General features: G+C 35.5%; 1 protein-coding gene across 1 annotated transcript in view; it reads left to right on the top strand.

Moving 5' to 3' along the window:
* The window catches only part of ALG5 (ALG5 dolichyl-phosphate beta-glucosyltransferase), a 54,571-nt gene extending 29,444 nt beyond the window's left edge, over positions 1-25,127 (top strand). The window contains exons 7-10 of the mRNA XM_036747717.1: positions 3,660-3,719; positions 14,029-14,180; positions 21,346-21,431; positions 24,935-25,127. Coding sequence (XP_036603612.1) covers positions 3,660-3,719; positions 14,029-14,180; positions 21,346-21,431; positions 24,935-25,050 — 414 coding nt within the window. The 3' untranslated portion in view covers positions 25,051-25,127. The remainder of the gene's footprint in view (positions 1-3,659; positions 3,720-14,028; positions 14,181-21,345; positions 21,432-24,934) is intronic.
* Positions 25,128-25,642: the final 515 nt, after the last annotated feature.

The raw sequence follows: 25,642 nt of genomic DNA, 5'->3' as shown, positions 1-25,642 counted from the left end.
GATTATAAAATTTTAGAGTTGGAAGGTTCTTCAAGAAGTTATCTAGGGTAATGCCTCACTGAACAAGAAACCCACTCACAGTATCCCCAACAAGTGATCAGTCAGTCTTTACTCGTAAACCTTCAGGGAAAAGAGACTTGCTACTTTCTGAAGGAGCTTTTTCTCCTTTTGATAATGATTTCATTTCTAGCAATATCTAAGTCCTGTTAGTGAATGTATGCCTGCAAAACAAACATTGAAGTGTATAAGGCCACTTACTCTTTCTCTGAACTCTAGTTTTCTCATCTGTAAAATGACAGTAATATCATTGTACTACTTTATAGGGTTATTGAAGTGACGTATAAATGTGAGTAGTTATTATTATGATGACAACTGTGGAAAGACTCATCATCCTGAGTTTAAATCTGGCCTCAGACACTTACTAGCTGTGTGACCCTGGGCAAGTCACTTTCCCCTGTTTGCCTCAGTTTTCTCATCTGTAAAATGAGCTAGAGAAGGAAATGGCAAACCACTCCAGTATCTTTACCAAGAAAACCTCAGATGGGATCATGGAAACAATTGAAACACTGAACAACAAAAATAGCACTCTCCCTTAGTAGGTTGGTTACTTCAGGAAGTTCAGTCAGTTATCAGTTTCTAAGTGTATAATCAAAGAAAAAGAAAATGCATTTCAGCATGAGACATGTTTCCCATTTTATCTTCGCATAATTTCATTTTTACTCTCATGATTTATTCTGATAGAATCTTACTGTGTTCTAGGTTTTTTATTTTGGAATATTATACATATCCTTCTTTCCTAATTCCCTCAGGTTCAGTTCTACTGTATCACCATCCATGAGATGTTTTAGAAGAGCATTATGGGAGAGATTCTGATTAGGCATTTCCTTCTTTAAAAATAGTGTAGTACTTTCATGTAGAACATGCCCCACTGCCCCCACCTTTTTTTTTAAAAGCCAACTCTGTGTTGTTTCCCATCTTTCACAGACTATCGAAAGTACTTGACCTGAATAGATTTGAATTCCCTAAGACCTTTGGTGGAAAGGCCCCTATATCCTCCTAGATAGTCTTCCTTAGGCACAGTTTTCAGAACAAGGATACCCTTCAGTTGTGAAGAAGTATAACGAGTTGGCTTATCATTTATAAGCTCTTTAGATTAATTCGTCCTGATATTGAGATCAGTACCATGAACTCATTTCCTCTATAAGTTTCCATGCCTAATAAACTCACGTGCTTTTCTGATATACAAAAAAGCAGAGACGTTAAAAGCACTCAGGGAGTTAGTTGTACTGATAAGCTAAGAAAAAGTCTGAAAAGATTTTAGGTGGAAGTTTTTAGCTGCTTCTAGTAAAGACTGTCACTCCTTGCCTTGAAAACTTATTTCCAAAAAAAAACACCCACAAAGAGAGAGAGTTTAAAAACAGTGATGACATCGGGGGAATGTATGTGGAAGCTTCTGCTGTTAGTGATACTGTAGAAACATCAGCTTTGTGGCCTGTGCTGTAAAATTAAACATAATTTATTGTTGATTGCTGGGGGGGGAGGTGTTATTATTGTTGGTGCTTTGTTTTTTGTTTGTTTTGCTTTGAGACTAGGTCTCCCTACTTCATTCAGACTGGAGGTATAGCAGCCATTCACAGGCCCAGTACCACTGCTGATTGGCATGAGAGTGTAGGCCTGTTCCATTTGTCACCTGGACTGGCTCTTCTCTCCCTAGACAGCCTTGGCGGGGAGGGCCCTGCCCGGTGCGAGGCTCTCATTAAATCATTATTGATCTTAGTATGAGCCTTGGTGATCAACTCTCAGAACTCCAGAGACCACATGTCACACTAGCCACCAGCCTCAGCCTCTCAGGTAGCAGAGACTGCAGGCTTATGACATCATTAATAGCATCTTTTGATAGTATCATATATGATATGATATGGAATTTTTCCCTTCTGTAAAATTTTTCCTCTGTCACTTCCCACCTTACTCTCACCTCCCACTCCCATACCCCCAAAGGGGAAAAAAAAACTTATCTTAGAATGTTAGAGTTAGGAGGCATCTTAAAGTTCATCTCGTTCAACCCTTTCATTTTTTGATGAGATGGCTGAAGTCCAAGGAGGTAAACCATTTTTTGGTCTAGGATCACCCCACTAGTTAGTGGCAGAGCCACTGTCTTCAGACTCCTGGTCAAATATTCATTATGATCATTATTATTAACTTTCATTTATTTAGCGCTTTATGATTTATAAAGCACTTTATATACTTTCTTGCACTAAATTCTCACAGCAGTCCTTTGAAGCTGGTAATGTATTTTATACTAGCTATATACTATACTACAGTTATACTACATATATAGTATAGTGTTTATGTGTATATATATATATATATATATATATATAATAGTATGGTGTGTACTGTACTGTATATACTATACTATAGTATTTTATACTAGCTTTTTCTCCTTAGTGTTGGCTGTTTAAAGAAGTGTAAATTAGGTAAATATATGCATACATACATATAAAACCAACTTTTTACATAGCCCCCAACATTCTCCCATCCAGTAAACATTATGATACTGTTCCTTAAGTCTACAAACATTCTGAACTAAAAAGTCTTAAACATTAAAGCACTGAATAAATGTGAGTTGTTCCATTCTGGACAGCAATTTGGAACCAACCAAAAAAGCTATAAAATTGTGCATAGTCTTTGACCCAGAAATACCACTTCTAGGCCTATATCCTAAAGAGATTTTTAAAAAAGGGGAAAAAGATTTATTTGTACAGAAATATTTATGGCAACTCTTTGTGGTGATAAAGAATTGGAAATTGAGAGAACACCCAATATTTGGGGAATGGCTAAACAAGTCGTGGTATATCATTGTGATGGAATACTGTTGTGTTATTAGAAGTATCAAACAGGATCATTTCAGAAAAATCTGGGAAGATTTATATGAACTGATACAAAGTAAAGTGAGCAGAACCAGAAAACATTGTACACAGTAACAGCAATAGTGTAAGGATGATCAGCTGTGAAAGATTTAGCTACTTTGATCAAGACAGTGATCCAAGAAAATTCCAAAGGACCCAGGATGAAAAATGGTGTCTGCCTCCAGAGAGAGAATGATGAAATCTGAATGCAGATTGAAGCATTCTTTTTTTACTTAATTTTTTGTGTTTATTTTTTTTGTCTGGGTTTTCTTTAGCAACATGGCTAATACGGAAATGTTTTACTTGACTTCACATGTATAATTGATATCAAATTGTTTGCCTTCTTAAGGAGGGGGAGGGAAAAAATGTGGAGCCTGAAATTTTAAATTTTAAAAGTTAATTTAAAATTTAAACTGCTTTAATGAAAGCAATAAAATATATTTTTAAAAATTAGAAGTTAAAATGTATTAAAATTATTAAATTTAACTAAAATATATTTTAAAATTATCAAATAATAGTAAATATAAATATATTTAAAATAAGTGAGTTGTTATTATTAAACAGACACTCATGATAAAAGGAAAATTCAGCTTCCCCACACTGAAAAGTTCACGTTGCTAATGAATTAATCTTTTCATCAGTGATGAGATAATGATATTTCAGGCAACTCTCTGAGACTACAGGTTATATAGTAGCTGCACATAAAATATTGTGATTTTTTTTTTATTTTTGGTTGCTTTTCCCCTCTAGGATCAAATGGCTATTGCTTGTGGATCTCGAGCTCATCTAGAGAAAGAATCAATAGCTCAGGTAAGGCTTTTACGGGGTGGCCTGGAACACTATTTGGTTTTATGTATTCATGTGGCAAGAAATTAAATGAACCCTTCAAGCTTAAGAAAAAAAAAGCCCACTTTTTTTCTTTTTAAAAGAAAGCTTGAAGAATTTGGTGCATTTATTAAAATGCAATATTCTGAAAATAGAAATGAGTTTAAACTTTCTAAAATTCAAAGACTGGTGGAAACAGGACAAAATGGGATACTAATATTTGTATTATTGAACTTTTCTTAGAATATACAAAGAGTCCTAATACAATGAAATACAAAACTTCAAAAGGAAAACAATTTAAAATAATTTGTGCATAGACTAACACTTGTCATGTTAACCCACTTTTAAATGGTGTGTTTTGAGTTTAACTTGAGTCCAAGTGATTATCTTTCTTACTGTTAACCTTTGTGTTAGAAAAGCAATGAAACCTAAAATTTTATTATTGCTTTGCCATTTAGTGTCTGACTTTTATTTTACAGTATAAGAAGTCTTAGGAAGGCTCTATAAACCACAAGAAGAAAATAATCTCTGGAAATTAGGTAGTGTATGCTAGGAAATCTGTGGGGTACCTAGAGGGAAAGGGGTTTAAAATGTATTACAAAAGAAAATTATAGTGATGTATATTCTACTTGTACTGAGAAATTTAACCTTGTCACACAATTAGTATTTATTCAGTAATAATGATTCCAGAGGTGAAAGAAAATAAATATCCTCCTATTTAATTTTTATTTGATTCAGCTACGTGTGAAAAATATTAATACCTTCTTAATAGTCCCTACCATAAGTTTACCTTTCAGTCAGTTTAAATTGCTTAAACACTTATATGTCTCAAGCCCTTGTGATTTTTTATTCTTTTATGGTGATAGAGAATAAAGGTGCTATTCTGTTGTTCCTTTGGGAGAAGCTTTCTAAGGGGATTCTTATTTTGAGACAGAAGAATAGCCCTTGCTATTTATGATTAAGAAAGATTGACAGAAAGACAGCATGGCTTAGTGGTTAGAGTCAGCAGGCTCACCTGGGTTCATGTCCCACTTATGATACATGCTGTCCATGTTACCCTGGGAAAGTCACTTATCCTCAGTGCTCTAGGCAACACTGAGACCACAGGTTGTAGAACAGCTGGTTTAGTTGAGGCAGTTTCCTCAACAGGAGTTTACTACACTAATAAAATCATGATTCCAAACCCCCAAATAAGACCCATTGGCAATCTGGTTGTATAACTTTCTGGGCATGGTATCCTTAATGACAAAGACCTTGTTTCCTGGCCTCCTTTAAAAAAAAAAAAACACAGTGCTTAATACATTGGACTCTGAATAAGTAGGCAGTGATAAGACAACATAAAGAATTGGAATGCGGAAATTTCCTTTTCCATTAAATAGAATTGTGAACTTCTTGGGAGCAAACTGTCCCCTAATATCTGTTCCTAGTTTAATGACTATGTTTTGGGTTGGTGCTACCCTTCTCCTTCTACATTTTCTCATATTTTTAATACTTCTCAATTTGTGTCTCTCCTACTGTTAGAATGGTCATCATGACTTCAGTGGATCTGTTTGTATTCATATGCTACCTTTGTGATAGACCTGACCATTTTACACTGTATAACAGTTTCTTCAAGGGAAGCTTGGAAGCTTAAGTATTTTATATTAAATATTAATTATATCTAAATATTTATATGTAAATATAATGGTAGCTATAGTCTCAGATTACATTAATAGTTTTCTCAGGGTTTGCTTCCTGTTAAGTCTTCAGCAGTTTCATCTTAGTTTAATCTTTTTATTTGCTACAATACAGGGTGTTCCTAAAGTCTGGACACACACAGGCAATGTGGAGTTATTGCATCGAGCTCATGTGAATCTTGCAAAGCGCATCAACCTTTGCATCACAAATTATGGAAATCATATTGAAGGTGTTATTTGTTAATATTCCAATTAAATGAAAAATTTCATTCATTTCATTTCTTGAAAATATGCATCTTTGCCTATGTGTCCAGACTTTAGGAACACCTTGTATATTTCATTTATTTTTTCCACTTGTCTTTTTCTAAATAATAGTTGATTCATCCATCAAATTGAACAAATATAAAGGCCTTTGTTGATGTCCCATTGTGGTATGGAGATGAATTTGGATGAAAGCTATGCCAGTGAAGTACAGGTTCTGGCAGGCGCTGCCAAGGGAAAAAGGCCTCTAGTGCAAGTCAGCAACTGACTGTCACCTAGTCACCTGTCAGCCTAGTTAAGTGTGGAGAGATGAGCTCAATACCAGAATGTTAGTCACCAGATGATTTATTTTTTGGCCATGGCTACTCTTGAAACCATATTCTTTTTGTAAAATAAGTTTTCATTGGTATCTTCTTTTTTCAACATCATCATAATTTGCTCTAGTAACCTTCTCCCTTCCAGAGAGCCATCTCATGTAAACAAATAGTATTTTTTTATAGACAAAAAATAGAAAAGAAAAAGAACAGGAAAAAATCAGCCCCCTGAAAAGTCTGAAAACATGTACAGTATACAATACCGGTGGGCCTCCCACCTCCACAAAGTGGTGGGTTCAAAGTGTCCTCTTCTAACTCTTTCGAGCCATACATTTTTTAAATAATTTTACAACATTCACTTTTGAGTTTTTGTTTGTTTAGTTGTTCTTTCCATTTACATTGTCGTTATGTGTGTGTGTATACATAAATACGTATACACACATATTATGTGTGGCTCTGCTTACTTCTGTGTCAACTCATATGGATCTTTCCATGTTTCTCTGTATTTATCACATTCATCATTTCTTATAGTACAGTAATATTCCATCACATTTGTGTGCCACAGTTTGGTCATTCTCTAGTCATTGAGTATCTACTTTGTTTCCAGTTCTTTGATATCACAGAAAGGGCTGCTATAATGTTTTGTTGTATATGGGAACTTTCTTCTTTTTAATGGCTTCCTTGAGTAATAAGACCAGTAACTGAATCTCTGTATCCATCCAAGAAAATGTATATTTTAGTCACTTTATTTGCTTAATCCCAAATTGTTTTCCAAAATGGCAATACTAATTCACAGCTCCACCAACAATGCATCAATGGTGCCTTTCTTCCCACAATACTGGCTATTGCCATTTTTTGTCATCTTTTCCTGAGGTGAAACCTCAGGGTTGTTTTGATTTGTATTTCTCTTGTTCTTAATGATTTGGAGCATTCTTTTGTGTGGTTGTTAATGCTTTACAATTATTTTGAGAACTATTTGCTTATATCCTTTGACCATTTAGCTATTGAGGAATATGTGTATGTGGTAGGGGGGGAAGTGTATGTGTGTGTGTGTGTGTGTGTGTGTGTGTGTGTGTTAATTGTTTAGATATCTTGGATACCAAACCCTAATTAGAAGAATTTAAAATTTCACATTCAACACTTCCCATCTTATCCTAAGTGCATTAATTTTGTCTATGAAGAAGCTCTTCAGTTTTATTTAATCAAAATTACCTGTTTTATCTTTTGTAATTGCCTCTATCCTTTTTCTGTTTAAGAATATGTCTCCTACCCATAGCTATTAGAGGTATATGATCTGCTTCCCTTCTAATTTTTTTTAGTATGATCTTTAGTGTTAAAGTCATCTATCCATTTAGCATGCATTGTGAAATGTGATGTAAGGTGATCATCTAAGCCTAATTTCTGCCAGACTGCTTTACAGTTTTCTCAGCAGTATTTATCAAATAGAGTTCTTTCCTAAGTAATTTACATTTTCTGCTTTATCGAGCACTGTTATTGAATTCCATTGTTTCTGATTTTCCCTTGTCTAGTCTGCTCCACTGATCCAGTTCTAGTTTTTTAAACTAATTTCAGATGATTTTGATATCTACTGCTTTATAATATAATTCGAGGTCTAGAAGTTCAGTTCTTCCTTTGTCCCTACATGTTTTCATCATTTCCCTTCATGCTCTAGATCTTTTGTTTTCCAGATTAATGTTGTTCTTATTTTATCAAGTTTATAAAGTATCCCTTTGATACTTTATTGGTATAGCCTTAACACAGTGTAAATTAACTTCGGTAATATTTTCATTTTATTGTATTGGCACAGCCTAACCATGAGCATTGATATTTCCCCAGCTATTTAAGTTGTTCTTTATTTCTTTAAGGAGTACTTTGTAATTGAGTCTATAGAAAGTCGTTTGTGTGCTTTGGTAGATATGATCCCCAAATACTTTATTCATTTTGTAGTTATTTGGACTGGGATTTTCATTTCTGTTATTGTTTCTTAGATTTTGTTATTATTAGAAATGGGTAGTGAATTAATATTTACCAGTAAAAAGGAATGTTCACTCTGATAAACTTTTCAGATAATGTATAGGACCATATATGTATAAAGCACCTGCTGTTTGCAAGGCACTGTACATAGAGCTAGTAGAGGGAGTCTTCTGGCAAAGAGTGGTGAGAAGGCACGATAGAGCAGGTGAGCCTTAAAGGAAGAGGTACCACTATACCATATAACAGATCCTAGACCCGTAACTTCCCTAAAATATTTTGACCCTAACTGTTTTTTAAATGTTTCAGGATTATTTTAGGAACTTTAGGCAAGTTCTGTAATATGTGTATGCCACTTTTTTGCAAATACCTTTGAAAATTACCTAGTTGACTTTAAAAGTTTTCAGTAATATGATTTCAAAACTGTACAGTCTCTCTTACCTTATTATCTAGAATCCTTTTTCAACAGAACAGAGGGGGACAATTTTGGCTCTTTGAAAAATAGGCATTTTCATTACAGCTGTGTCTCTTGATCACTATTTGGCTCCCATGTGAATATTTGTTATTGCAAGATACACAAAGTTTTACATTTTAGTGACTATTAAAAGGGTCTAACAATTCATTTTATTGGTTTTTAATTTATAATTCAGTGAATCATAGAAGATAAAATGGACTTCTTTAAATCTGGACCTATTTTATTTTATTGGAATAAGGATTAGATTTTATTGGACTCAGTAACTCCCACTTATGTGTATCAGCAGCTTGCTGATAATTTATAGTTTCTCTTAGGACCCTGAGAGGTTAAGTGACTTAAATGACTTGTCTATGGCTACATCACCAGTATGTTTAGAAGTAGGGTTTGAACCCAGATCTTCATATCCAGAAGGGACCTTAGAGGTCATTTAGTCCAGCTCCCCTCACTTTAAAGACAAGGGCAATGAGGTCCAGGAAGATTAGATGACATGCTCATGTCATACAAGTAGTGAGCAATACAGCTCAGATTTTCCAGATTTAACACTCTCCACTGCATCAGCATGCTGCTCAGACCTCACCTCTGACTCATCCCAAGTGCTCATCAGCCCTTCCTTGAAGACCCAAGTAACACAAACCCCTTTCACTTTGAGATAGCTGTTATGTTGAGTCAAAATCTGCCATTCTGCAGTAGAGGTGCAATATGAAAGTTTATGTATACTAAAACAGTTTTTGCCTAAAGGAATATGCTTAGTGATGCATTTTAATATCGCACCTAGTATTTAAAGGATTCCGTCAAGTATTTTTAAAAATTTAAGATTGAAAGGCACAGTGAGGGTGTTATTGATCTGCTGTAATAGGGAACTCCCATCACTGATAAAATAATGGATTTATCAAAGTATCAACTTTTTCTTAATGCGTTCTGTAGTATGGTTCCTACCCAAAGCTGCAGATTGAATAAATTGAGAATTGGAATAGTCCCTACTTCAAGGAGTTTACATTATACTGGAACATACAATACCTGCACAAAATATAGTACAAGAGAAATAGAAGTAGAAGAGGACAGTAAGAGCTAAGGGAATCAGAGAAAGCTTAATGGAAAAGATGGCATCTGAGCTGAACCTTGCAGGGAAGACAGACTTTCTGAGATATTGAGATGAGGACTGAGTAGAAAACATGAAGTATCATTTCTGAGAACTGAGTGTCACTTTTGGAAAAGAGCTTTTAGTCCAGTTTAGCTGGAATGTAGAAAAAAAAAAATATATATATATATATATAGTTTTCTATGTATACATACAGGTTTATAGTTTGAAATAGTTATTGTTAATTGATACATTAATATATTACTTAATTTAATATATAATATAATAATAGTTAATATCTGGTTTCAGAGACCTTAAATGCTAAAGAGTGTATTTGATAATCCTCTAAGCAATGGGAGCCACTTGAAGTTTTTGAGATTAGTGACATAGTCAGCCCTGTACCCTAGGATGATTATTCTGGCAACTCTCTAGATCACAGGAAGGGCAGAGGAAAGCATGGAACCATGAAGACCAATTAGGAAGTTACTACAATAGTACAGGTAAGGGGTCATTCCAGCCAGAATCATGGTAGTGGCTGTCCGAAAGGGGAGAAGGAGACAATTGTGAGAGATGTTGTGGAGGTAGAAGATGGATTGTCGATGGATTAGATGATAATGTGGAGAGGGAGGAGTAATATGAAAAAGAGAGAAGAATAAAGGATGATTCAGAAGTTATGAATATGGCTGACTGGGAGGATGATAGTGTTCTCAACAGAAGTTTGGAAGAAGGAATGGGTTTAGAGGGGAACACATTGAAGTCTGTTTTAAGTATGTTCATTGGACTGCCTACATGACATACAGGAGAAGATATCTAGCAGGCAGTTGATAATGCAAGACCAAAATTTGGGAGAGTGATTAGAGCTGGCTATATAGATTTGGGGAATCATCTGCATAAAAAAAAAGTGATTCTTAAGCCCATGGGAACTAATACAGTATCTGAGAAAATATAGTAAGAGAAAAGGGCCCAGGCCAGAATTCTTATCAACAACCATGCCAAGAAGACAGGAGATAGAATTATGATCTGGCAGAGGAGACCGAGAAGAAATGATTAGAAAAGTAGGAAGAGAACAGTGTCTTGAAAGGCAAGAAAAGGAAGTATCTAGGAGGAAAGAATCATCAGTAGTATCAAAAACTCAGAGGTCAAAAACAAGGAGAAATAAAAGTCCATTAAGATTTGTAAGTTAAGGGAGACCTTTGGAGAAAGGAGTTCCACTTGAGAGATGAAATCAGAAGTTAGATTTCAGAGGACGCCAAAGTAAGTGGGTCAGGAAGAAGTGAAGGCAGCAAGTATAGATAATTCTTTTTTGGCAGTGAAAGGGAGGGAGAGGTATAAGAAGATAACTTGAGACCATGGCAAGTCAAGGCAATTTCTTTTCTTTACTATTAGAAATATGATAACAATTAACAAACATGAACACATCCTTGTACATAGAACAGAACAAAAAGATCATGGTATGTGATTGAATTTCTTTGATGTATAGTTTAAAGTATATACTTAGTGATCTTATCAGCTCCCATAGATTCAATTGTTATCTCTTTATAGATGATTCTCAGATCTGTATAACCAACCCTAGACTTTTCTATGAGCTCCAGTTCCATATTATTGATTGTGTATTGGTCATTTTAAACTGGATATATTCCACAGGCATCTCACACTCAACCTGTCCAAAACAAAATTGAAATAAGTCAGAAACAATAATTCTCTTCCTCCTACTTCTTAACTTCGCTATTACTGTCAAAGGCACTATCATCCTCCCAGTTACTCAGGTTTGGGTAGATTGAAGAGCAGAAAAAAGATAATTGTATATGACACCGTGAATTTCTCTTATTCTCTTTATATCATCAGCTCTTAGCATATACATAGTAAGCGCTTAGCAAGTGCTTATTGATTTTTCTCTACTAAATTTAACACAGTAGCTCGAATATTGCCCTACTTGTCTGTATCCTATTCTGAACTTTGATCTGTCCTCTCATATGTACTTTTAATGTTTCATTGACTTTTTCTTTTTTATATTATTACTGCTACCCATATTTTTCTCTCTAATTCTCCCCCATCTGCCTGGTCCCCCCAAACCCCTAGATAAACCCACCATTGTAGCAAATAAGAGTATTTGAATATAACAGATCCATGCAATGGATACATATACATATATATATATATATATGGTAATTTTTGTCCCATTCTGAATCTCTGTCAAAAGATGGGACTAGCGCTTCATGATTAGTCCTCTGGAAACCTGATTGCTCATTGATCATAGTTGTTCAATTTGTGTGGTTGTTTTCCTTTACAGTGTTGTAGTCGTATATATTGTTCTGGTTTGGTACTCTTCAGTCTGCATTGATTCATATAAATCCTTTCAAGTTCCCCTGAATCCATGCCTTTTGTTATTTCTTACAATACAATAATGTACATTATATTCGTATACCATAATTTGTTCCCTTTATTCCCCCAATTGATGGGCACTCACTTTGTTTCTAGTTCTTTGCACTGACAAAAAAAAACTGCTATAAATATTTTTGACATGTAGGTCTTATCTCTCTTTCTTTGATCTCTTGAGGTATGTGCCCACTACTGGTGGGATTGCTGGATGAAAGGATATGTAGAAAATTTTGAGGTATTTTTCCAACTTGCTTTCCAGAATGGTTGGATCAGTTTACAACTCTACCAGTAGTACTTCAGTGCACTTGTCAAGTAAAGGTTTATTAAGTATGGGACAGACTTGAACATGTTTGTAGAAAGCAGAGAAAGAGTCAGATCAATTTATTTACCCTGTGTCGTTTTTGTTCCTAGTCAGTCAGTAAACGTTTATTAAGCATCTACTCTGTGCTAGGCACTATGCTAAACACTGGAGATATAAAAAGAAGCCAAAGATAGTCCTGGCCACTATCTAATGGAGACGACAGCCAGCAAACAAATATGTACAAATAAGCCACGTACAGGATAAATAGGAAGTGATTAAGAGAAGGAAGGCGCCAGAATTTAGAGGGGTTGGGAAAGACTTCCTCTAGAAGAAGGGATTTTAGCTGGGACTTGAAAGAATCCAGGGAAGCCAGTAGAGAGAGATGAGGAGGGAGAGCATTCTAAGCGTGGGAGACAGCCAGAGAAAATTCCTGGAGCCAAGAGAAGACTTCTTCTGAAAGACCTACCCTTTTTCTGCAAATAGTCTTCCTATTGAGGCATCAAGGTGGCCCAGGGCAGCACTGCTTAAATTGTAGGTCAAGACCCCGTAAGTGCTGAAGGGCTGGCAAGTGGAAAAAGTTTAAGAAGCCCTGACTAGTGGATAAAATGCTGGAATTGGAGTCAGAAAGATCAGAGTTTGATTTCTGCTTCATATATTTATTAGCTGTGTGTGACCCTTAGTCATTAACTCATCTGTGAGATGGAGATGCTCATAGCACCTAATTCACAAGGTTGTTAAGAATATCAAATCAGACGACATATCATAGTACTTTAACATGCGTAAAGTGTGAGCAATTGATAGAAGTTTTGGCCACCCCATCACAAAACTATACATCTTGACTGTTTGTACTACTTATTTTCACCTGTCTTTCACAGTGAGGATTTGTTTGTTTGGCATGTGCATCCTTTTTAAAGATCATCTAGAAACTCTTAGAACTAACTTGGACAAATATTAAAATGTTGAAAGGCTGCTTAGACTTGCTATGTAAAGAAATAAAATTGGCACTTGGACCACACTGGAAAGACTATTAGATGGCATTTGGAACAATAGAAAGAGTGCTGGTTTGGGGCTTAGAAGACTTCCATTCAAATCCTTCTTACTATGTGACTTTGAGTAAGTCACTAGTCTCTGGAAGTTTATTCCATTACCTTTAAAATGATAATATTGAACCCAGTTCCCTCTAAGTTCCCTTCCATCTCAAAATCTATGATCCTGTGACCCCTGTGCAGTAGCTAGTACAAATTTTGTTTATCCCCATTTTACAGATAAGGAAGCCAACGCTCAAGTTAAATGATTTTGTGTTATAACTGGGATTCAAACCCAGGTATCTTCACTTCTAGTCTACTGCTCTTTGCGGGAGGCTGCATTTTAGTCTGTCAGTATTACATTCTACCATGAAAACTATCAGCTTTCTCCTAGACTGATAAAAGTTTGTGAGGCAAAGAGGAATCATAAATACATGTGATGATCTACTCCTTGCTTGTAGCAACATAAAGCCTGGTTTTCATGGTAGACTGCCTGGAGCCTTGTGCTCTCAGGAAGTACTATAGTATTTCTTCTCCTACTCAACCATTAATAACTCAGGAACTCGTTATTTAGTGCCCCTGTTCAGTGGCTTAGCTTCCAGGCATTCTCCCTTGTTTTTATTAAATTTAAAAAACTGTCCTTTTGATATGTTTTGTTGGTGAAGTTAATGGAACTTTGTTTATATGTTAGGTGTACACAGTCAATTCAGAATTAAAACATAGTTATGTGCAGTCAGATACTTTCCACCACTTTAGAGTACCCTTGCAAATAAATGGAAATGCCATCTAAATTGTGTCTGTACTTTGTTTTCAGCGTTCCTATTTCCGAACTCTTCTCATGCATGGATTCCACTTTCTGGTGTGGTTCCTCTGTGTCAAAGAAATCAGAGACACACAATGTGGTTTCAAATTGTTAACTCGAGAAGCAGCCTTGCTAACTTTTTCAAATTTGCACATCGAGCGATGGTAAGTTCTCTGACTTGACAATATCTAATGTTAAACTTTTTCCTTATAACTATATGTACAGACTTAAAAAATTTGTGTATATGTAACCTAGTTTGAGTCATTGCATTTCCACTGTATTTATTAGATCCTAGTTTAAAGCATGAAAGATTGTTTTCAAAGATATCAAAATTCCAATATACAGATTTATATAAGCCTTCATTTCATCTACTGAAAAGTAATCTTAATTTTAAACAGTATGAAAAAAGATAGTTATCATGGTAGAATGCACCTCCTCAACAGTACATTCTTTTCCTTTTTTAAAGAAACAATGAAGATAAAAAGTTATTATTAATTTAATAATAGCATTTATATAGCACTTTAAGGCTTACAAAGCATTCTATAAATATTATCTCATTTTATCTGCACAATAACCCTGGAAGCAGGTGCTATTATTATCTCCACTTTACAGATTAGGAAACTGAGTAACTTGCCCAGGGTCACACAACTCCAAGTACCCAAGGACTGATTTGAACTCAGACTTTGCTGAATCCAGATCCAGTGTTCAATCCACTGTGCCACCTGGATGCCTTATCAAATATGTAACATAACTATACAGATAATGAATTGCATCTTTATGCCAAAACCCAGTATATTTGGAGTCAGGGAATCTATTTAAATCCTTGCTCTGACATTCATTACCTATGTGGCTCTGGACAAGTCAGTTTCCTCATCTGAAAATAAAGTTAATGATCTGTATGGTCCCTTCCCCCTAAAACCTATGATCCTATCACAAATTAATTTGGTTGTCAGACTGAGATTGTGCTGAATAAATTTTACATAAGGCCTTCAAAGAATGACCACTTTCTTTATTTCTTTCCAAGTAGATATTTTTATTCCATGTCTGTTAGGTGCAGCAATTTTCACGTTTAGAAATGTACACTTTAAGAAATGTAACATACTGAACTAAAATTGATTTTATTGAGCATGGAAGTATACCTCAAGTACATTATGAGTAATATTCTTATCTGTTAATTTATAAATAATATGAAACAGTTTTGTATTAATGATTATGTTATTAACTATTAAAGAGAATAGTTATTCCCCTTTCCAAATTTTAGCTACTAAAAATATTTTCTTTTGATTGAAAGAATCTTAGCTCTTATGCTTTCCTTAACATCAGGTTAAAAAATGATAATTATCCTTTTTAAAAATGAGAGCCTTTTGAGTTGTTAACATTTATTCAGTTACTTCTATTTATATAACGTCACCAATCCTCTTTGCCTCAATCACTGACACTTGCCCAGATTCTAATTACTTAGTAGTCTTCACCAGTTTTCAGCATCTGTTTCCAGAGAAACAGATGCCACACCAGAAAAAATGAAGCTGCTTTGGAGAAATCTTTGTTCAGAATTAAAATGATCGTTAGGATCCAGAGCTATTTAAATTCTTTGTTTAAAAAATGGCATATTTTTTCTTGAGTATGCATATGTTGTTACTGTGTAGAATAGCAAAAGAATCACTGATATGAATAATCACTGAAATATGAAACCAGTGAACATAATAATAAGAAGCCACACTTGAAAGGAGGCTCCTCCCCCCGGACCTGAAGTTATTCATTCGACTGTTGTATCCAGATGGGCCAAGGGACTTGTTCTTTGTAGTTTAAAAGAGAGGCTTTAGTAATAGGGAATAGTGTTTTCATTGTTGAAGATCTGTTTTTTCCTTGAAATGTAAAACTAGTTATGTTCGATAAACAAAATATGATGAAATTGCCTTTAGTTAGACAGGTTTTTTTCTTTCAAATTCAATTTTTGTAAACAGTAGGAAAAAAGAAAAAAAGAGAGCCATTCACTTGAACAGTTTTGTTTTCTTTCTTTTGTGGCCAGTGTTGGTGTGTATGTGTGTGTTTTTTGTTCTATATTTTAATCAGTATCTTTGGGATCAGTAAAAATCAAAAGTTGTGTACTCAGTGTTCTCTTCAAAAGTCTGTCTTGTCCCAACTCTTGGTAGCATTCTTCAGCATTTCATTTAAAACTAAATGGAGAATCACCAATGTGCACACGTAGAATGTTGTGTTAATAAGTCCTTAATCAAAGCACTTTTTGCTCTAGGGTTATTTGAAAACTTAGTAGTTCTTCCATTTTAAACATAGAAAAACTAAAAAAGAATATAATTTATTTTACTGTAATCAAGTTCCCAGAGCCTCAAAATTCTTGTGTTCTTTCTTAGCATTACCTTGTCCTGATTCTTTTTTGAAATAAAATTTTCTTGCTCTCTTTTGCTTTTATATTATCTACATTTCCCAGTGTATTCCTACCCTATCCCAGGGAGCCATTTTTTATAATAATGAATAAACCTCAACTTGATTCCTCAACAGAAATGTTTTGAAGATTAGGAGGGATAGCTTTGCTAGCCATCTAAACTCCTAGACTACTCAAAGCAGCATGAATCGTCTAATTGGGAAATGGGGTAGGATGAAGCTGTAGACTGGTAAAAAAAAAAAAAAAAAGTCTAGAAAAGCTGTAGAAAAATTATCTCTTACAGGTAGCCCCTAGGATATTTCCAGGACAATGTTTGTTATCTTTAAGCCTAGCGGGTTGGTAACATCCCTAAGATATGTCATCTGTTCTTGCTTGTCCTCACGTAATTAGGGGATTTTTAATCTCTTCTGAGGAGACAGCAGGTCTGATAGTTTTAATCCCCTAGCAAAGATTACAGGATGCAGATGAGTCTCAGAAAACAATTAACATTCCTTAATTGTCAGAGAGGGGCAGTGATTAGCCATAGGTGAATGTCAGCTCACCTTTCTTGGTATTGCCATTTGTAATGTTCCTGTCTCAGACCTACAACCCGTCACTTTTTCTCCATACTACTAAGACCCCTTCTTTTTTATGTGTCAATAAAGAGGGTCCTCTCCTCGTTTGAGTCACTGGCTTTTTACTGAGGTTGCCAGTCTGACCCATTTTGTTAACAGCTGTATTTGTCACTGTTAATAAATTGATTTTGCTCAGAGCCCTGTACCTCAATTTACCTTTATTAACTTTATTTGCTGCACTTCTCCTTTCCAAACAATCTTGGGTTTATTTGTATCTATTCTCTTTATATTTATTCTACTTAAACTCTTATATGTATATGCTGTTTCTCTTTATAGTCTTTGTGAGTAGGGAGCTGTTCCTTTTTTTCTTTTTGTATCCCCATTGACTAGCACAGTGAGGAGGTACCTAGTAGAATAAGTGTTTGTTGGCTGATTAATAGAGACACTCTAAGCTTCTTAATGCTTCCAGAATTGCAATGAGTGAAATATGGTTAATGGCAGAAATAAAATTCCTCAGAAACATACGGCTGCCAAATGCCCTCTAACTAATGTTGCCACATTTGTGAGTGGCTCTGAAAATGGAGTACTTAAAAGTATGTTCTCTTCTGACAGTTTCTTTAACCTCAATAAGTATATATTTCCTTCCAAGACAATACTGGGAACAACTATGTCAGCAATATATTCAAACATGGGAGCTATCTCAGCTTTTAAAAAAGCAGATTTCAGACATTTAGCCATTGCCCTTGTTATAACTATCTAACTACACTCTTACTCATTACAACTACTGCTCCCTTCCCCCAGATACTTGGTATTTTACATAAAACACTTACCATGTGTTTGCTTTCTCTTTATGTTATTAATTTAATAATTATCAACAAATGCAAACACTCCAATATATCAAGAACAAAAAGTATTGTGTTTTAAACTGGGAACATCTGTTGTGTAATTTGTTTCTTTTTAAAATATGTATGTTACAAAGTAGTAACAAAATTGCCTTATTTGTATCTCCCGCTGAATTTTTTTGTTTTTTTTATCAGTGTTCTTTCTTTTTCTGTTTTTAAAATTTCATTCACTTTCCACTAACTCTACTTCTATCCTTCCCACTTGGAAAGCTTCCCTTGTATTTATTAAGTATAGCCTAGCAAAACAACAGCTTGTCGATTTTTAAAAATATTTCATTTCACACCTTTACTCCTTCCAAGAGGCAGGAGGTATGCTTCATCAATGTTCAGAGGTCTTTTACAGTTATTTTCTTCTACACTGTTGTGGCTTTGTTCTACTTACTTTACTCTGCGTTAGTTCATACAGGTCTTCCGAAGTGTCTATGAATTCTTTGTATTTGTCATTTCTTATGGCATAGTGATATTCTGTTACATTCATATAACATGGTTTGTTCCTGTACTTCCCTTTTGATAACTACCTGCTTTGTTTCAAGTTCTTTACTACCACATGAAGCCCTGCTATAAGTATTTTTTATGTATGAGCCTTTTCCCTCTATTGACCTCTTTGGGTTATTTTCCCAGTAGTGGGCCAAAGGGTATACAGATTGGGTGTAGTTGTTTCCCGGAATTGTTATATCAAATTATAACTCTCCCAAAAGTTCATTCATATTCTGGTTCACCTAAAGCCCTTCCAACATTTTTGTCTTTTGTCATCTGATGTGAGGTAAAATCTTAGTGTTGTTTTAATTTTCATTTATCTTATTATTTGTGATTCTGGATATTTTTTCACAAGATTGTTTTACATAGTTGCATTTCTTCTTTTGAAAACTGCCTATTCATATCCTTTTGCCATTTATCTTCTGTAGGAATAGCTCTTATTCTTAGATATTTGTATCATTTTCCTCTGTCTATTGGCTGTCAGACCTTTATCAAAAATATTTTTTATAAAGACTCTTCCCAGTTAACTGCTTTTATTATGATTTTAGTTACATTGATTTTGTTTTTGGAAAAGTTTTTGTTTTTATTTTATATAATGAAAATTGTCCATTTTATCTTCTGTGGTCATCTCTATTCTTAATTAACTTGAGAATTCTTCCCTAAACCATAGTTGTGAAAGGTACTTTTTTTCATTCTCCTCCATTTTTAAAAAAATATGATCTTTAACATTTAGTCTTTGTCCATATGGAGCTTCTTATGATATATGGTGTGAGAAATTGCTCCCAGCCTAATTTCTGCCATATTACTTTCTGTTTTTTCCAGCAATTTTTGTCGAAGGAATAAGGCATTCTTATTCCAATAATAACATGTGCCTTACTAATAAGAAGTGTTTGTTACTTATATATGGAAATGTGATTTATTTTTTCCACAGTCTTTCTTTGGGTCTTCCAGAATCCCACACTGGTCACAGCCAGTGTATGTCAGAGGAAGGACTTAAATTGAAGCAACCCTACTGCAAGGCCCTTCTCTGCTATGACATGCTGTCTCTAATAACAAAAACATAACACAATGTATATTCATTCTTGGGTTATTTCATAAGATGATTCCAGCCAATGAGCTCTCCTCTTACCTACCCTTTACATTTGTACAATTCTTGAATTGAATCCCTTTTCATATCTGATAAGGTATAGATTTGATTAACTAGGTACTTGGACAATGCAGTCCTAAGAAAGTTATTTAATATTGAAAATCCTGTTCAAGTAATTCAGCTATCAGAAAACCTATCTCAGCTCTTAACAACCGACACTTCTCTTATAATGTGCTCTTAAGAAATAGAAAACAAAGGAAGAATGGAGAGAGTTCAGAGTGGAACACAAGGCTTAATGTTGAGTTTCCTTCCTTCAGAATTGTCAATCCTATTTCACAGAAGTTTTTATATTTCCTTTTGGAAAACACAAAGCACCCTCTTTTTAGATGGTTCTACCTTCTTAACTAGATATTTAAGTAGGATAAGAAAATGTATTAAGTGAGCTTAAAATAACTTTTATCCTGAATTATCCTCATTTTGGGGCTAGTTACATAATTAAAATTTGAGCAGGGTAGGGAGAGGCAAGACCCTTAAAGGGGAGAGAAGGAAACCTCCCTCCAAATCCTGTGTGAATTGAGGCTAAAACCAATCTGTCTAGGCCGGAGTGAAAAAGCATCACTTTATTTTTTAAGTATGTGGTAAGACTTAGAAGTGTAGGCAGAAGCTTATGCTACCCATGGGAAGGTAAGATGGGAAGAAACCTGTTTCTTGTAGAGAACTTAAATTTTTAAATGTGTAGGATTAAGGGACAGTAGAGAATGCTTTCTCATTCATTTTTGCCATAGACTATGCACTTATGAACAGGAGAAATTCAGTGGCAAGATGCAAGGAGATAACATGAAAGTCAGTGCTAATGTCTCAGTTTCAGTGTAGGAGTGGACTATGTTTCTTCCTCAATGATCAGAAAAACTACAAGAAGGAATTTCAGCATAATAATGATAATAACGAAATAATGGCAAACTAGGGAGTGCAGTAAGACTACACTTAAGGTTATCTACTTGTACAGTCACAACCAAAGACCTACTCACATTTGCGCCCTGAATATGTGTGTGTATGCTATACTGCAGATATAAGATAGCAGGAAGTATAAGGAAATTAGCATTTATTAAGTGGTCACTCTGTACTAACCACTGTGCTGAGTGCTTTACGAATATTATCTCATTTGGTCTTCATAACAGCTGTGAGTTGGGTGCTATTATCATCCCCATTTTACAGCTGAGGGAGCTAAAACAGAGGTTAAGTGACTTTCCTGGGTTCACACAGCTAGGAGAAACCTGAGGCTGAATTTGAATCCAGGTCTTTCTAACTCCAGGCCCAGTGTTCTATCCATTGTACCACCTCGCTCCCACAATAGAGGAGAGGATGCCATCAGAGAGGGAACCCAGGGTCATGACCTTTAGAGGAGAAACCTTGATTCCCTGAACAGTGGTAGCAGGAATTGCCTAAGCATCTACAGGCTGTGAGCCTTCTGTTTGGGGGCTTCTTTGATATTGATATTCCCACTTCAATATTAAGTTGTTGATTAAACATGAAACAAGTTCTCTGTTCTATCTAAACATCTTTAAAGTTAGGATTGACAACCATCTCTCTCATATGCATTAGGGTAAAACATTCTTTAAAACAACAGGGCTGGGTTTAAGACCCTCTCTATCAAATTCTCCAGATGCTCTGATTTCTAATCAGGACTCTCATTTTCTCCTTTAACTGGGTCACAGTCAGAGCCATAAGTTATTTTGTCTCCTTCATAGCTTAGTTTTATATTGATTTCATTGTTTATGGGTCTGACCTTCAGAGGAACCACATAAACTGCACAACTGCTGAACAAGCTAATTTTAATTATGTCATGTGAGAGCTCTAACTACAGCCCAACTTGCTTTTAAAAAAAAAAAACTGTGTCTGTTTCAGGGCATTTGATGTAGAACTTCTTTATATTGCGCAGTTTTTTAAAATTCCAATAGCAGAAGTTGCTGTCAACTGGACTGAAATTGAAGGTAAGTGTGAATTGTTCATATGACAACTGATCTAAAATCAGCCCAAGTCAAAAGAGAATTTTAAGATCCCTTCCTTTCCCTGTTGCTATCAGGACCTAGTCAACTTTCTATGTCAATGGACCAACTCCGTGGAAAAGCTATTCTGTACCTTTTCTGCCACAGTTTTTCCAGTTTTTGCTTCTTTCCCTTATGCAGTGGGAGAGGTACCCTTTCTTAGCCAAGAGATTTACTAAGCATGGTTCACTTAACAGGTATCAGAAAAGGTACCATACTTGTCAAAAATTAGCGAATAGCTTGGAATCTTTAAGGATAGTGCCTTTTGTTAGCATTATGTTTGTTTGGCTCATTCTGGAGATATTTAACAGGCATCTTTTGTGTACATAATACTTATAGGGTATTGAAAAGTGGATAAATCTGTGGTCCTGCTCCATGTATATACATTAAAAATCTATTCAAAACTGCTACTTTTTATTTCATACATATATATCCTACATCTGAAAAAAAAGTGTTTTGTGTGTCTCCTCTTTAATTTTGTTAATTATAGAGAGCACCTGGGTGAGGAAACCGCCTCTTTCAATGCAGATCTGAAACTATTCTAAATTTCTAGGATTAGAAAGTTGCCTGGACAGTGAGAAGTTAAGTGATTTTTCCCATGGCTCTTTAGCCAGGATGTGGCGGAAAGATTTTAACCCAAGTAGTTTTGATCCTGAGGGCAGCCCTCTATCCACTACACCATACTACCTCTCAGTCCATAAATATTCTGAGCTATAGTCATTTTGTTTATAATTGTGTGCTATTTACCAGATAGAGTGCCAAGCTGGGCCTCCAGTAGCTCAGTGTATAACTCTATACAAGTAAGTAATTATAAGTGTCTTTGTCTGGGCACTAGTTCTGACATTAACTTGCTTTGTAAGCTGTATCTTCTTTAAAGCTTATAAGATAATAAACAAAACCAGGTGAATGAATGCCTGACTGAATGTTACCTTTCTCCTCATTCCATTCCTGTCCTTTCCAAAAGGAAATCTTACCTGGCTATCAGGTTAATTCCATATCTGGAAGGTCTACTCCATTCAAAAATTAGTCCATCTTCACAAAGTTCTCCAGATGATAGATTTTCTAAAATCAGCCTATGCCTCCCCAGGCTATTCTAGAACAGATGTCTTAACTTACTTAGGGTTTGAACTAATCCCTCTGTGTTTTCATTGCCCATGCCTTCATTTTCGGTTCAATTCAATGAGTGTTTAAGTGCCTCCTACCAGCCAGACACTATGCTAGTTACCGGGAGTACAGAGACAGAAATGAAATAGTTCTTGCCCCCAAGGAACTTGCATTTCACTGTGGAAAAGTAACATCCACAAATATGCCAATCTAAAGTATATTAACAGTGAATGCAAATTGTGACCCATGGCCATGTAACCTACATAGCCCATTCTGAGCTCACACAGACAGTGCGATCTCAGGAGAGCTGACCCTCTTCTCTCTTTGGCCTCTGCTGCCTCCACACAGAAGTTATGCTGGGAAATTTCCAAATTTAGCTCATGTCTGGCTTTTCACATATTTGGGTAAAAAGGGTCCCCAACTTCCATACAAGCACTCAAGGTAGTAGAACAAGTATAGAATAGCCTTTATTTCACCCTACAGAAAATGCAAAAGATGCAGAGAACTCACAGGAGTTTGTAAACAGAGGAAACACCCAAAATAGTTTGCCCTCCAAAGGAACCAAACTAGGAGTTGTCAGCAGGGCAATGTACCAGCATTCCAGTGAATCCCTAGTCCTCTAACAGGGTCCCCCTATACCTTTTCCAGTCACATAGGACTCTCTTTTGGACTCCACTGATGAGCAAACATTTTGTGGCTCCTACAGAGTCAAACCCCTTCCGCTTCTACCTGTGCTGTCCAAATCTTGCATGGTAGTGGGAGGCACTAAGTGCAGGTCTTGTGCTCCCCCATTTTGTTGCCTTAGCTCCTTGTTGCCCAGCAGCAGCAGCTGACACATTGGCAATTCTCTTTCAACTTGGAGTTCCTTTCCAGGTAATCCGCATTGCTGGCAATGTCCAAGAAAATCTCCTTTCTTTGCTACAAGGCTAGATCATGAGATCATATTGCTTAGGAAATTCTCCCTCCTCTAATTAGGAGACTGTGGATAGAGAACATTACCCATAAACTCCCCTCTCAGGCCATGGGGGCAAACACATCTCCTTCTGTGCATGGAAGGACCATTGCTTTCTCTTAGTGGCCTGGGAAACTACACAATCAGGGACTTTTCTCACTGACCAAGTAAGAAAGCTGTGGGGGAACACCTGCCACTTCCACACACTGTTACCGCTAGACAATAAGTAAGGTTTCTGGGAGTGGCAGGGGACCTCATAATTGTCTTTACCTATTTGCATTCCTTGAACGGTTAATTACATTACACTTTAATTTTAGGTGCCTTGGCTTTCTCTTTTATAAATGGATATAACGGTACATGTCCCATTATTAGTGATGTAGAACGAGATTATTATGTTCAGAGTTCTATAGAAACTACTGCTGTAAGTTCACAGTGGTAGGAGAAGACATGCTTTAAACATAAAGTATACTGATAGTGAAAATGACTTGGTGTCAACAGTTTTCGTACATCTATAAATATGAGACTAGTAATATTTTGTAATGGGTGAACTTTACTACAGAGCTGCAGACAATGAGACAACCTGTAACCCAACCTGTTAGTTGGAGATAATGGAAAGAGTAGACTTGGAGATGGGAGCAACCTGTATTCACAGCCTGATACCTGTACTTTTTAGCCTTGACACCCCAACCCCCAACCCACTGCCCCCAGCTGAAGTTTCTTCATCTACAAAGTGAGGGCAGTAATCCCTACCTCATAGCAGTGTTGTAAGGAAAATATTCAAAACACTATAAATGTGAATTATTACTGAGATTGGATTAGTGTATGTCACAGTCTTTTTTGTGAGTTCTTATGTGGTGTTTTGGCTATTTTATATGTAATTATTGCTTCTCCAGTAACCAAGTGGATTATTTTATAAAACATAAGATTTAGAAGGAAGCTTAGAGATTACCTAATACAATTTCATTTTACAGATGAAAAAACTGAGGCCCAAAGAACTAACTGCTCAGGTCACACAGATGGAAATGAAATAAGTGAAAAAGCCAAAATTCAAACAGAAGTTCTCTAACTGCAAACCCAGTGTTGTCTGTACTATGTGACACTATTCAGATATCATTATTAAACCTAAACTCTGTGTGTTTCCCTGCCTATTCCATAGTCATTTTTAAAGTTCTGAATTAAACTTCCTAATTTCATTTTGTTTCTAGATTTTGCATTCCAGAGTTACTTTATATGACTTAAATGTGAATACATTTATAGTTTGGTCACAATTTAAATAGCCAGAAAGATTATGTCAAAGGTACTATTGGTTGACTTTTTAGTATAGTTTTTTAAATTGATTTTCTATTCAGTGCTTATTCAAGCCAATTTATTTTAAATTCTTCTTTAATTACAGGTTCTAAGCTGGTCCCGTTTTGGAGCTGGCTACAGATGGGCAAAGATCTACTTTTTATACGACTTCACTATTTGACTGGTATCTGGAACCTTGTAAACACTCGAAAAAAAAATTAGGTTGTTTATATTCACTGAGGGTATTAATACGCACCATTGCCATTTCATTTGAAATTAAATATTAAAACTGAGATAAATTTGTGGGTCTTGTCTACTTTTTTTTTAAAAAGAAAAGGAGGTAATTAGAACAAAAGACTTTTTAAAGTAGGTGTGGAAGGGGTAGTATTTGCTACTATTGTGAGTGTTCTTTGCGTATCACTTTCTCATACATATATTTATGCATACACAAATGTTTTCCCACATGTATCTGGTTTTAATCATGTATTTATGTATTTAAAAGAAAACTGGAAGTCTTTAAATGCCATACATGTAGCAAGTGGGGTTTTGCAATAAATTTTGTTAGAAAAGCTAATGGTAAAAATTCTGTTTCAAGAATTAATATGGCAAATTTATTTCAACTTTATACAAAGTGTTCTTGTCTCACTAAATAAGTTTATTGAAATACTTCCTTTAATCAAATTCAGTAGGAATTACTGTAAGCGTCAGTTTCCAAGTTTTGCTACAAGATTCAATTTTCTAATTCTGAGACTGTTAGCTCTTCTAATCTTGGATCTCTTTTGACATCATTATAGCTTCTGTTTTTAAGGTAATA

This window comes from Trichosurus vulpecula, chromosome 2 (assembly GCF_011100635.1).
Source record: "Trichosurus vulpecula isolate mTriVul1 chromosome 2, mTriVul1.pri, whole genome shotgun sequence".
Classification (NCBI taxonomy): domain Eukaryota; kingdom Metazoa; phylum Chordata; class Mammalia; order Diprotodontia; family Phalangeridae; genus Trichosurus; species Trichosurus vulpecula.
The sequence above is the reverse complement of the archived record's forward strand: the minus strand, read 5'-3'. Positions and strand labels throughout refer to the sequence as shown.